Source organism: Balaenoptera physalus (assembly GCF_965194825.1).
Source record: "Balaenoptera physalus genome assembly, chromosome: 17".
NCBI lineage: Eukaryota > Metazoa > Chordata > Mammalia > Artiodactyla > Balaenopteridae > Balaenoptera > Balaenoptera physalus.
This window is the reverse complement of record NC_138895.1, coordinates 57,830,345-57,844,528: the sequence shown is the minus strand read 5'-3', so window position 1 is coordinate 57,844,528 and position 14,184 is coordinate 57,830,345. Positions and strand designations below refer to the sequence as shown.

The 14,184-nt window shown below is 34.6% G+C and overlaps 1 protein-coding gene across 2 annotated transcripts in view; it reads right to left on the bottom strand.

The window, feature by feature from the left end:
* PKHD1L1 (PKHD1 like 1) overlaps positions 1-14,184 on the bottom strand; it is a 152,030-nt gene that overhangs the window by 101,601 nt on the left and 36,245 nt on the right. For both annotated transcript variants that reach the window (XM_082434219.1, XM_082434220.1), the window contains exons 15-22: positions 12,568-12,727; positions 12,123-12,258; positions 11,215-11,358; positions 9,068-9,225; positions 8,070-8,183; positions 6,452-6,601; positions 5,309-5,433; positions 316-479 (exon numbers count right to left, since the gene is read on the bottom strand). In XM_082434219.1, the coding sequence (XP_082290345.1) occupies positions 316-479; positions 5,309-5,433; positions 6,452-6,601; positions 8,070-8,183; positions 9,068-9,225; positions 11,215-11,358; positions 12,123-12,258; positions 12,568-12,727 (1,151 nt within the window). The remainder of the gene's footprint in view (positions 1-315; positions 480-5,308; positions 5,434-6,451; positions 6,602-8,069; positions 8,184-9,067; positions 9,226-11,214; positions 11,359-12,122; positions 12,259-12,567; positions 12,728-14,184) is intronic.

Below are 14,184 nucleotides of genomic sequence, written 5' to 3'. Positions count from 1 at the left end.
CAAAAATCAAACAAGGCAAAATTAGAATGTTTGCCACAGTTTACCTGTAAACAGAATCCAGGACTATAAAACTAATTCCTGCTTTAATGACAAAGTTTACATTAAGGATGCATTTATCTTTAGAATAATCACCTGGTCCTATTCATTAAAAAAAATATGATTTAAACCATAGTATTATTGAGATGAAAGAATGACAATATTTAGAGATTAGTGTTTCTATCTAACCTACAGAATATAAATAACGTCCACAATAAGATTTTAGTACAAAGTACGTTTAGAAGGTTTAAGTTTTAGATATGAAATGATACAATATACCATCCAATGCTGCAATTGTAGATGTCTGTCCAATGTATACAATATCCACATAGAAAGACTGTGATTCTGATACTTTCTGCAAACTAATCCTCTGAAGAGAAAAACTGGTCCCAGTGTATTTGGTTTGTATGAGATCCAGAAGGTCTATACACGTGTAGGTCCAGCTGAAATATGGTTGTTTAATTAGGTGTATAGATCAGTTACAATGTTCAGTGTAAACAAATACATTATAAAAAGCATTAAAATCTTAAACAGTAAAAGTTTTTTTTTTCCCACAAGAAGACCATAGGCAAGCTTTATTAGCACAAAAAAACAGCCACAAGGGACAGCAAGCAGAGACTTTACATTGGCAGTGAAAGATTTAATGTTGCATCCAAAAGATAGGTTTTCTTTTATTTGTAACCTTGGCAGTAGACATAGGAATGTAAAATAACATTCTGTAGTGACAGGTAAGTAAACTAAGGAGCATGCACCTTGGTGGAAAGCATATAGAGACAAGACACAAGAATGAAGCAAACCATTTTAGTGGTGCCAGGGACAGAGCAGCAATTTCAATCCAATACTAAGAAGCAAAACTGGAGCTTGATAATACTTCTGGAAGAGCTCAGTGGAGTTGCATTGCCCCCTATAACTAAGGGACAAAAGGTGCTAAAGTTATTTATAGATACAAATGGTTGCAGAGTGCCTTCTAAACGTATAATTTAGATTCAGAGTTTCCATTAAATACTAACTGCATTGGAATCTCATAAATTACATAAGCAATTTGGTTACAGGAGTTTGCAATAAAGAGATAAATACTGCCATTCAAATAACTAAATACAGTTCAACAATAATCTTTGCATCAGCTACCACTGCACTGATTAACTGACTAGTTTGGGCACCTTCTATTCTCATTTTGAAACTTCATGGTTTACAAACTCATCATGGGATCCACCTCTAGTGCATCAAAGCTTAGACTGACATCATTTTAGAAAATTATATGCAGAACTACATTAAGTTAAAGTGCTCCTTAAATTAAAAAAGTATTTTGGGCCTCTAAGTAGACTTCTACTACTAATTATATGATTCCGAAGTTCTAAAAACTACTTAGAAAAAATGGTACACTGAGCAGGACCCTTTATAAGAGAAATGGAGACTACAAATGGTATCAAAACTTAAACAGCACATAGTGCTTTTGTGGCTAGATAATTCCATTTTCCAAAGGAAAACCAGATTTTACTTCTGGGATTTTGAAGCTTGATTTACAGCTACAAACATCACTGGTTTTGGAGGGTTACAGAACAATGCTTGACAAAAAATGGCACTTTTTGACACTAACAATGTACTGAAAATAAACTAATGCTAACACACCTAATTGATCTAAGTAGACTGTCTGACCTACATAAAAGCAGGTCTAGAAATACCAGCTAGGAGCAGGAGAGTTTACGTCGCCTTGATTGGTAATGGTTTTTAATCAGAGAACCACCCTCTTTTAAAAATCATGATATTCTTGTTGAAAGATCTTGTAGAATTTATGGTCAAGGAAGCCCATTAGTTCCATCAAATGTAGGGCATCTTCAGATTATGGCACAGCAGAAAAACTGCAGGCTAAAGGAAGGACCTACTTAGTGATATGATAAGTGATGGTTTGACTAGCATGGAAGAATTGAGATCTGTAAAATCTTCCAAAATCCTGTTGCAATAGAAGAATGAAATGCATACAGGTGGTGGTGATCAAAATTAAAATTGTGATTCCATTGTTCAATTTGCGCATGTAGGGATGTCCCTTCAAGAAGGACTTTCACTTCATAATGATCCATCACGGGATTACCCCTGATTTGAATCAAACTGGGTATGAGGCAGTGGGATATGTTCATTCTGTGCATAGACTTTCCATGTTCCTTGCCTATTAACATGGAGAGGACTGTCTTGACCCCTGGCATTGTTTCTTCCTATGTGATGTCCAACAGAGAGTAGTTGTGGCCTCTTCTGAGTCAACAATTACCCTAGGGAATTGCAGAATTGTTCCCACTCACTTCATTCATTCCAGGAGCTAACTTCGATCCCATTTTATATATTAGATTAAACTGTGCAATGGCCTCAAAAGATCTATTTATGCATGGGGAGGGGGAATCAACACTTTCTCCAATACTCCTCTGTCTCTTTCTGTCTCTGTCTCTGCTTCTCTCTCTTTCTGCCTATCTTCCTCTTCATCTTCTGTGGAAAACAAAGATGGATCAAATGTATAAAACATGTCCAAAGTGCAAACACAGAAGCCATACGCTGTTTGATCAGATGCCACTGGAGGGTGAAATCTGAACTGTCAGGAAAAGGACATTCTTTTAAAGCATTAATTCAGGAAGATTACTTTGCTTTCATTGGCAGTGGGTGGGGAATCGGTTTTGACTCCTTGTTTTAAATTTGTGTTAGAAAACAAAACCCAAGAGTGTCCTGCAACTTTCTCAGAGAGCAGCTTCTTATAGTTCGTGCAAACACTGTCCACTTCATACACAGAGCTCACTCAGCTCTCTGTCCTTTGAAGTCCACTTCAGGTTTACCAAACTTCAGTATCTGATGAACTTTCTGTCTCTGTATGTAAAAAAATTTTCTTTCTTTACATCCTATGGAAGCATGTCTAGATCTTATTAGTGGGGTAAAACACAAATAAGTATCTTTTAATGTTTATTCCAACAATCTAAGGAATATTCAGTGGGAGAATTTTCACGTGTCCTGAAGAATTCTTTGAAAGGCTCTTCTTAAATATATTCTCTTTGACAAACACCTCTTGGGTATCTACATTTTAACTATGGCTACCTACTTCATGGTTAGAGATTCTGACACCTACATTTAAAATCAGCTCCCAGTTGCCCTCACTTTATCAACTGATCAGAAAATCTGAAGGGCATTAGGGCCATATGCTCAGGATATGATGCCAGAGGGGTATGCATCAAATACAATATTTTATTTTGAAAACTGAAGACTATAACTTCCCTTCTTCCCTTAACAAAAGGTCATTCCACTTCTTCAGGGAGAAAGCCATAAGCACTGGCAAAACTTCTTTTAAAATTTCAGGTTAAAAAGCTGGGCTGGGGGCACAGGAGGGGGAGGTATCTAAGGATACCCGTATCCAGGTCTCACAGTTCCAACAGGCTCTGTGTGTTCCCACCCACCTGTCTGTTCCATTGCCTGTCACTGCTTCTGTCACTGACCCAGTGGGCACATCTTGTTTTCTCCTGATGGAATTCAGGGACCTAGCTCTGAGGGAGCATCTACAGGCCCCAACTCTGGTTGTCTCCCCACTTTCCCCCTTTCCCCCAACTCATGAGGGATACATCTGAAAAGTTTTTTAAACCTTTAACAAATAAGAATCCCCTTATAGTCCAACATATTTCTATGAGTTTTGGAGTATACACATTTCTAAAGGTATGGAATGAAAGCTGGTCCCTGCATTTTGAAAATAGTGTTGGGATGATCAAGAAAGCAGGAAGCTTGAAATTGCGGAGTTGGAAGTAGTTTCTTCAACCAGAATTTTCATCCAGAAGCGAACTCCCCCATCAACACCACCTTTTCAGGAATTCCCTGGTGGTCTAGTGGTTAGGACTTGTGCTTCCACTGCAGAGAGCATGGGTTCGATCCCTGGTTGGGGAACTAAAATCCCACAAGCTGTGCAGTGCAGCCAGAAAAGAAAAAAACTGCCTTTTCTTTCCATCTAGTTATTCTAATCTCCCTCATCATTTTACCTGTTATTTCTTGTCTTTTGTTTTGTTTATGGTTATCATTTGGTTCTATTCTACCTTTGGATCATTTTCTCTTCCCTTCTGTCTGAATAGTTAAGCCGAGGCACTGACTCTGCCTCACACTTGCTCCATACACGGCAGTTCTGAGTGTTCATAATCCCACTCCTATGATGAGAATAGAATAGTCCTCTCTATATTATTACAGAATGACAGCAACTTAAATGATATGTATTAAAGTACAATGAAAATTATATAGATTGATACAGGATAGAGAAGATTTTTTATGTAGCTATGACAGAAAAAAAACACAAAAGAAACGTATTAGAAATATTTTTGAAGACATGGAAATCATACCATGGGTATTTTATGACATAAACTTTACATGAAAAAAACCTTCTAAAATTGTGGAGAGGAAATGTTCTATATCTTTACTGGGGTAATGATTACATAACTGTATACATTTGTCATGCTTACTGAATTATGCACTTAGAGTAAATTATGACATTATGTAAATTACACTTCAATAAGCATGACTTTAAAATTTATGAGGAATACTTTTTAAAATAGAAAAGTTGTATGTGTGTGTATGTGTCGTCATTGTTTTATTGTAAGTAAAATTTTTGTGTGTATTGTATATGAAAATTCAAAGTCAAGATTGACAGATTTCAGAAGATATAATAATTAATGAAAACCAAAAGTCATTTTGAAGAACTACATTGCGCTTGAGGTTATGACAATCATAGTCATTAAACAGCTTTCTCTAGACTCATTTAGTTTCTCGCCTTATATTTCTCTATCTGCATTTTTATGTGTCTAACTTTTGGCAACCAAACCAAGTACTTAAGAATATCTTTTCTCCCTTAACTTTGGTATGTTCATCAAAATATTTTATTTTCTTCATTTACACATTCATTTTGTTTTTCAGTGATCAAAGTCTAATGACAATCTTGCGCTAAGGCAGTTTCTTTCTACCTTCCTTCAGTAACTAGAAACATTATTAGATTTAATAATATATAATTTAAATTCTAAAGTTTACCACTGTTTTGTCTTTTAAATGGTCATGGGTGATGATGACACTAGACCAATTTTTATTTTCATAATCTATAGATTTATTTTTGGCACAACTGTCTCTGTTAGGAAGCTTATGTAGAAGGCAGAAAAAATTGCAGTTAGATCCACGGTGCACACGATTTCTCAAAAACAAACAAACAAACAGAGTTTACCTTCATAGTTTACATACTATAATTTAAAAATTTCAAATTCATAGTGTAACTTACTTGTTTCCATACGCAAAGTTATATGTAAATTGTGTATCAGTGCTTCTAGTAATCTTGCTTGTGTCTTGGTATTGAAATTTTAGACCAATATAATTTGCCAAGAATCCTTTGTATGCTAAACATAACTACACAGAAAATATTAAAAAAAAAATCAGTAACAATATCTTTCCATTAAGTTGTTTTGTAGCAATTCAAATGAATTCAATCCAATCCAATAAATATCTATTGAGCATTTTTTATACAAAATGTATCAGAACACAGAGGAAGGAATGATTAATTTCAGACAATGAGATGCAGAAGAATTGGGGAAGATTTTATAGAAGAGGAAGGAGTTGATGTGACCTCACAATTAATGATTAATTCTTTTATTGTTTTCTTAGATATGATTTCCTTAAAAATATGGAAATAATTCACTCCCTCTAGTCATGGAGCTATATAAGGATTAAGGCCAGTTCTAACTAAACTCTTCAATGAATTTAAAACTCCATTACACATAGAGAAGACAGAGAAACATTCAGGTAGATTAACTAGGATGTGAATGCAGCTGAACATTTAGACATGGACGTGTCACCATACAATAGTTATTAAATACTAATTTTAATGGTCCACAACTCCTTAAAAATGCCATATATATTTAGAACTCAGAAATTTAGAACATGTGTTTCAAGTTGAGAATTTTAAAACAAGAGACAGGGTAAATCTATGATTGCTAGTCTTAGATACCTATCCTAAAACTGCCATCTCCTCTGCTCGTGATCTTCCTTCACTTTTCCATGATTGGATGGATACCCAAGATCACTCTATGACGGCTATCTATTTTTGTTTCTTCTTAATTAATGAAGGAATAATGAGGAGATTATATATTTTAAATTGTTTTAGTATTTACATTTGTGTGCAAATAATTTTTTTTCTGAAATTATAAGATAAAGCAGAATACATGTGCATGGTACTATGTATTTTTTAAATTTCTTTTTTTGAGAATCAACAGACGAGGACATCACAAGCACAGAATTGAAGCATGGTGCCTGTCCAACGTGATGTGACTTCACATGACAAGCAATTTTCCTTGTCTTAAAATTTCATGAAATTTTATTACCAAGGTATTTTACAAATTTAATTAGCATATCATTTTGTTGAGCTTACCTGATTATAAGGAAATAATAAAATGTCTCCATATGGTAGTCTGTTTGGTTTAACATCTGCTGAGTCAAAAAGAACAGCTGGGTTTTTCAGGGAATAACGACCACAGTAAGCATCAGTTTCAGCTGTCTTTTGCCCTCTATTAATATGCTCCTACAGAAATAATATTTCAAATGAAAACATGATTTATTGCCCTGCTTTACTCCCCAACATCTTCACCTAAGTCATTCAAATTTCAACTCAGATCCCACTGCTTCCCAAACTGCTTTAACTTGGAATGTTTTCTCTCTTCTTTTAAAGTCTAAGGCTCTCATCCTATAACACTCATTTAGATACATATTCATATAATCCCTTGTATCTGTATTTGACTATTTCCCAAGTCCTCTCTTTCCCCTTATATTATGAACTCCTTAAGGATATTTATTCACTCCTTCCACAAATGATTTTTTGTGTTCATTCCATGCCACATTTTTGCTTGTTTGTTCATTTGCTTGTTTTTTGTTTAATCTTCAGGGTTCAAATAGTGAAGAACCCTATCCCTACACACAGGAGCCTACCAGTTTGGGACAAAGGAACCAAGGATTATAAAACCAAGGCTGAAAGGAGGCATCTAACTCACATAAAAGCATCAAAAAAGATGACTTGGAGAAGTAACAAATGAATTGCCTTTAAGAATAAACAGGAGTAATTTAAAAGGAAAAGAGAGCCAAGGGCATCAGAGAGAGGGTGAAATATGTGCAAAGAAGTGGGGACGTGAGAGAGTGGTGCTGGGAAACTCAAAGAGTCAAGGTAAAGTGTAGCCAAGAATGTGTGTTGTGATGATGATGATGATGGGAGATGAAGTACGAAAGGAGTATAATGGAAACTACTTGTTCAATTGTCTTGGCTGCAAGTACTACATTCAGGATAGGAGAACCCAAATATATGTATATTTATTGAAACAAGTTGAAAACGTAACCCATTAAATGATTTTCCCTTTTCTTCACTAATAAATCTGTTTGCATAAAGCATGACATGATATATATTTTTAAGGACTCATTTATTTCTGGGGTATTGATCTGAATTGAATAACTAGCCTATATATTTCTTATTCCTATGGTATTCATTTGGAAATGGTGAATATCTGGCTTCCTCAAGTCTTCAAAATAAGAATTAGGAAGTTAAGTATATTTTAAATTTATTGTACATCAAAGAAAAATCTTTGAAGTTCATCAAGAAATAAATAATGACTAGGCATTGTACTAACTGACCAGAAGCAAGGAAAGCAATTTACTATATAACGCTCTACTACAAATGGTATTCTCTGAAGCCAATGAGGAAAAGGAATATACTCTGCAGCTAAATGAAGAAAACAAACAAAAAACCCTATAGATCTCACATTTACCCATCTTGCCTACTTTCTCTTGATTAAGAAAATTCATGTGTGTTTTTACAAATGAGTCATTTTATAATGCAGGAAGATGCTAGAACAGACCTTACCAATAAACGTATGACAAAATTATACTTGCAACTTGACTTTAAATGTTAAAGGAATTAATGCTAATTCAAAAAATGACAAAATTCCAAACATTTATATGATTTCTTATCTGGTCCATTTCACAGTTCATTAAATATTCCATACCAGGTTAAAATCAGTTTCATAACCTCTGAAGTATTTCACAACAAATCCTTCTTCAAAATTTGCAATTTGTGGTGGACACTTAGCGCTAACCATTTCTTCCACTGCTGCCTGAAACTAAATTAACAATATGAGCTTTAGTAACTTATTTATGAAGAGTTAGAACATTACTAATTTAACTACTAATTCTACTAATTAATTAAAAAAATAATTTCATAATTCCTATGTCAGCCATAATTATGAGGTCATTTCCTAAATAATTTCAAGTTAATATGTGATAATTACAGTATCCAATGACTGTTTCAAGACTTTTATTTTAGAATGACAATAGTTATATCCAACTGGCTGATCTTAGCTTATTTAGTTATTACATAAGGCAGGCATATTGGTTTAGTAGTTTTTTAAAGACAGCAATGAGACAAACCTAAATGAATTAGCACCTAATTAAACAGATTCCAAATGAATAGTTTTCCCAATTAATGCAAAATTAACTGGAAAAAATATATACTGCAATGCATTGTTTCTCAAAAGAAGAGCTACATATACTGTAATCTTTTACTATTATTTAAGAAATAATAATTCTGGATTATATAGGAACTGGCACACATTCATGAGGTCTATAATTTCCATACCACATTTCTCTGATAAAGCACAGATATTCAGAATTAAGGACTGAAAATAGGGCAGGATCTTCAGTCATCAAACAAATATTAACTCAAACTCATTGTACAGGTAGTTGTTGAAATGCAGTAATTCACAAGCAAACATTCCTCATGAGCAGCTGCCCCATATGCAGATACTTGGATCCTGTTGGCACAGATCCAAGAACTCCCCTTTCACTCCCTCTGTCATTGTGATATTTCCTCCCTTCTCCACTCACTATTAGTTGGCTCCAACCCACCATGCCAAGGAGGAGATGTATTACTACTCCTTAAAATGTGTTTTTATAGAAGGCTGATGCTTAAGTGGCTTTCTGTTTAAAAAACTAACACAGAGCATACTTCAGCTTCTGATGACTGCGGCATAAGAGGCCTAGAAGTGATCCCATCCCAATTCAGTGTGAATGTGTCCAAACTGGGTTTTCCTTTGGTGTGTTCTGTAATAGCCAGTGTGACATTGTTCCCTTCAAATACTTCATAACTGAGCAGATCGAAGTCTCCTGCAATGAAGTACCAAACAGAATTTGAAGAAGTTAATTAATTAAATACCAATATATCCATAATAGAAACTCAGATGTAACAAAACTGGTTTTATTTGGAATTGTATTATCACAAAAAAAAGGATGAATGGAGAAGATGCAGATCCTTGAATCTGAGATTTAGCCATAGTAGAAACAGCAAAACAGCAGATAAAGTGCTATATATTTAAGGTTCTGTTTTTGTAGCATAAAAGGAAGTTTTGTAAGATAAACAAAAGTTGGCATTGGGATCATGAGGTAAAAATCAATGGGCAATAAAATATTCCAAAAATTCTTTAAGTTTTGTTCCAGTACCATTATCTTAGTATAAGGGGCTAGCCTGGGAAATTGCTATTTTCTTTAGTTACAAATAGAGTACAGAGATGAATTCCAGGAAATAGCCCTATGCCTGTGAACCTTGTTTATACAATCTCACTGAGAGAAATAAGGCCTTGTCCTCACATGTCTCTCTTCTTTGGGAGGATGCTTTAAAAGTGGAATCCTACTGACTTTCTCTGTTGGGTAAAGTCCTAGAATTTGCCCAGTTATGATTTTGTTACCATATTTCTTAAGGTTTCTGTTGATGTCTTAAAATTTCTCTCTGATCTAAAAATATGTTTCTGAGAGAACAATGATAACCATATCTTCATTTCGATAGCATTTTGACAATCTAACCTTTGGGAAATTTTTAGAACTTCAATTCATGTTAAACAAAATTCTTTACTCTCTGCTCAACAATCAAATTAACAACTTCATAAAATGAGACATAAACATTGAAGTAACACTTTACTTATATGAATTGGAAAATAGTGACTGTGCAAAGAAAGCAAACACATATTCAGGGACCTATTTCATGAGCTAAATATCCCAAATACCCAAATTGGTTGCTAAACTTGGCTTTAAGACTTGAAAATGTGACACTTGAAATTGTAAGACTTGAGGGCTTCCCTGGTGGTGCAGTGGTTAAGAATCCGCCTGCCAACGCAGGGAACACGGGTTCGACCCCTGGTCCGGGAAGATCCCACATGCTGCAGAGCAACTGAGCCAATGTGCCACCTACTGAGCCTGTGCTCTGGAGCCCGCGAGCCACAACTGCTGAAGCCCGTGCACCTGGAGCCCGTGCTCTGCAACAGGAGAAGCCACCGCAATGAGAAGCCCATGCACCGCAACGAAGAGTAGCCCCCGCTCACTGCAACTAGAGAAAGCCCGCGCACAGCAACAAAGACCCAACGCAGCCAAAAATAAACAAATTAAATACATAAATTTAAAAAAAAACTATAAAACTTGCAGGAGAAAAATAGGAAAAAATTAAAAGAAAAAAATTGTAAGACTTGAAAATGTAATAAGAAGTTAATAGCCATTACTTGAAAAGGATAAAGAGGTCAAATACTTTTGGAAAATGCTGTATTAAACACAGGTGCACTGCTTTTTCTGTTTTTTTGTTTTGTTTTTGTTTTTATTGTTGTTTTTGCTTGTTGCTCATTGCCGGAGTCCTTGGGGATTTTAATATTCTATAATGAGCTCTATCAACCTTCAAGGAGAAGCTGTGGTATACAGTGTTTCCCATGGGGATTTGACCAGAGAATCCTTTTATCAAACAAGATCTAGCCAGACTAGTGTCTCCTGAGAAATACTGATTCACTTAAATTTCATTTCCAGAATTAATATCTTCACTAATTTTTGCTAAATGTAAAGTAGGCTATAATACTGATAGTGTATTTGTAGTATATAGAGTGTATATCTCATGCATTGGAGTTGTACACTCCTTGAAGTACAACTAAAATTTAAATTACAACAGAAAAAAATTAACCATTTATTTCTGTTTCTCCTGAAGGTGATCAAGGCTATGAATCCATTTACTTTCCTCTGTCATTTTATGGAGCTTTTACCTTTTTCAGTGGAGTTGCGCAGGATACAAACTTGTTTCCTAGAAAAAACTTTACAGAATTGCAAAATGAAATACATGCTTACCTCTAGTTGATATAAAGGTTACCATGTAAACATAGCTCTGAGGATTTTGTGTTCTTATTACTTGAACTGCATCCGGTTTTATAGACCAGAGGTCATTCAAGGCTGATTGCAATATGAAGTCAGAAGCATCAGCAGGTAGCCAGACTTTTCGATGAATTAACAAAAAATTAAAGTCAAATGATTAGGGGTTTTAATAAAAAAAAAAAAAAAGAGTTGAAATCTCTGCACTATCACAGCCAGCACTGATGTCTCATATTTGAATTCTTTAAAGTATCTATAGTCTGTACCATCAGTTATCACTTAATGAAATTACATTCTGAAATTGATTCAAGTTCAATAATATTGACTATTAATTGGATTGTGATCTATTGAGGATAGGGCTCATATTTTATTGTTTTAATATTCCCATAGTAATAAGCATTGTATTTGGCAAATAGCAAGCACTCATCAATATTTACTCATTGAAACAATTAACAGAAATAGCAAAATTATTTTTTCAGGGTTTTTTATAAAATACAGAAATGTAATATCTTCATTAACAGATAAATTAGTGTCTCATAGGTCTTTGAGAAAATGAAATGTATATCTCTATAATGGTGAACTTAATTCCTATTAACTTACACCTGTGAGTCACAGATACATAAATTCCTTATGTGTGTTTAGATATGCATTTATCATGATCCTTATAGAAGAAAATAATAGTATATATCTGAAAGCTGTTTTTACTGATGCCATTTTCTATTCCAGTCTGAAGAGTTTTCTTCATAATATATTTTTTTGCTTCTTTGTCTAACATACTATTAAAACTATATTTTCCAGACAGTAGAATTTGACTAGAGCAAACACCTTTTTATAATTTTGTCTATATATGAAGAGTAATAAAATCTCCCTTATTATTTACAACTTACCAGTTTTTTCCATGTTATAGATTAATCTATATTGGTAAAATGAACATAAATTAGCTTCCACACATGGGCCGGTTACCATGATCTTCTGCACTTCATTGGTTGCATTAGTTGTTTCCCAGTTTTCCAATGTTATAACCTATTTCCCAATTTTAAAAAGCATATATTTACTATATGGAAAAATATATTTTAAAGGCATCATAAGTCAGCTATTCAATGCCTCTACATTGCCCTATCTTATTGCAAATGATAAACTATTTTAATGTGTAAGTCATCAAATAACAGACTCTTTGGTTTATAATTACAGATATTCCAAGGCACAATTCAGTAATTTTCCATGACTGTTTTCCCCCAAAACAGTATCTTATCTAGTAAAATTAATAACCAAATAGAGCTCCTATCTTTGAGCGTTTACTTTCTACACAGTGGATCTATAATCACAGCAAACCTGTACTTCCTCGACAATTGTCGACTGGGATTTGATCACTTGTTCTTCATTCACTGCATCTTCCGTTTGTTGTTCAGTATAGACATTTCTATACTGGTACAGTCCAACATCCACAAAGGCACTTAGTCTGTACTCCTGCAGCAAGATTTCAATGTAATATCTGGAAAACAGTGTAACTAAAGAATGTAACTTTTTCTCCAGAGCACTTGTCAAGAATTTTTCTTTCAATGAATAAAATTTCAATATGATATAAAACACCTGCTTGTTAAATGATTTATATTGAAGTATCCCTGATTTTAACTATTAAAATATTAAGTTTCATAGCAGTTTGCTAAAAGAAAATGAATTATGTAAGATATCTGCATTACAGATAAAGAGAACGATGAATTCATTCAGTTTTGTCAATAAATATTTATTGAAAAAGATACTATCCCCTATCTTCAAGGATCTTAAAACAAAATTACATTGTAGGTTATAACATAAACTTCCTGGCACAAAACAGAGGACACACAGAGGTTAAATACTTTAACGTGTGTAAGAAAATGTCAGGCAGACTTAGACATACCATATATTTTGTATCTGAGTGGTTGTATGTGTCACCGATGAAAGTTCTTACTCTAAGTTCCTTAAATATTGTCTCCCCTTGTAACTCGGGAAACAACACACTGCCGCAGGAAACTTTTACTGATTAGATTGATGATGGCCCTCTAATAAGCTGGATGAGATTCACACCTTAAATTTGGAATTCTTGATTCCTGAGGCCCCGTGCCCATCATCCAAATGCCTATCCAGGATAAGGTGTTCACTAATCAGCTGTTACAGGTGAGTGAAAAGCTACTGCTTCCCTACCTAAATCTCTGTCAGTGTAACCACTGCTCCCATCGTTGGAGAGGCCAGCTAGGAGTTCCTTTAAATTGCCTCACATCATTCAACAGATACTCTTGTAAATGGAGAATAAGTATCCACAGTTCATGTGAGACTGTGAATGAGGGGTATTTATTATCTCCCATCTGGCAAGGATGCTGGGGCTCTGGGTCATTTCCCCCATAGAACTGATACTGGAGGATTACATCAGGCTTTTGGCTGCCTTGAGAACCTGTTTGCCAGCTCTGTCAAATCAAGGTGGGCAATACTAATTAGGGGGCAGGATTCGGAGAAGAACCATTAAATTCTGTATCCTTACTGGCAGCTTAAAAATATTTTAAGGCACTTTCTATGTGCTAGACACTAAACTGAGCACTTCACAGACATTATTATATTTAATATTCACAAAATCCTGTAAAATATGTATTATTATTCTGTTTGATCATATGAATAACAGAGACTAAGAGAACTTTAAAGATTGAAAAATTATTTAAAAGTTAGTCACTGAGGTAGGATTCAAAGTAGAAAGTGGGTGACCAAAGCGATATGCACTTAGAGATAAGGCTATATTTTTTGAGTAAAATGAACTGGCAAGACAAGCTACCTTTGGAAAGGTCCCAGGGACCACTGTGCAATAAGCCAGCATGAGTGGCCTCAATTTCAGAATACACAACCATCATTATAAGTGCCAGTGTAAATTTCAAGCTAGTTTGCAGAAGCACAGATACCAAGAGCCAGATGTATTACAAGTCA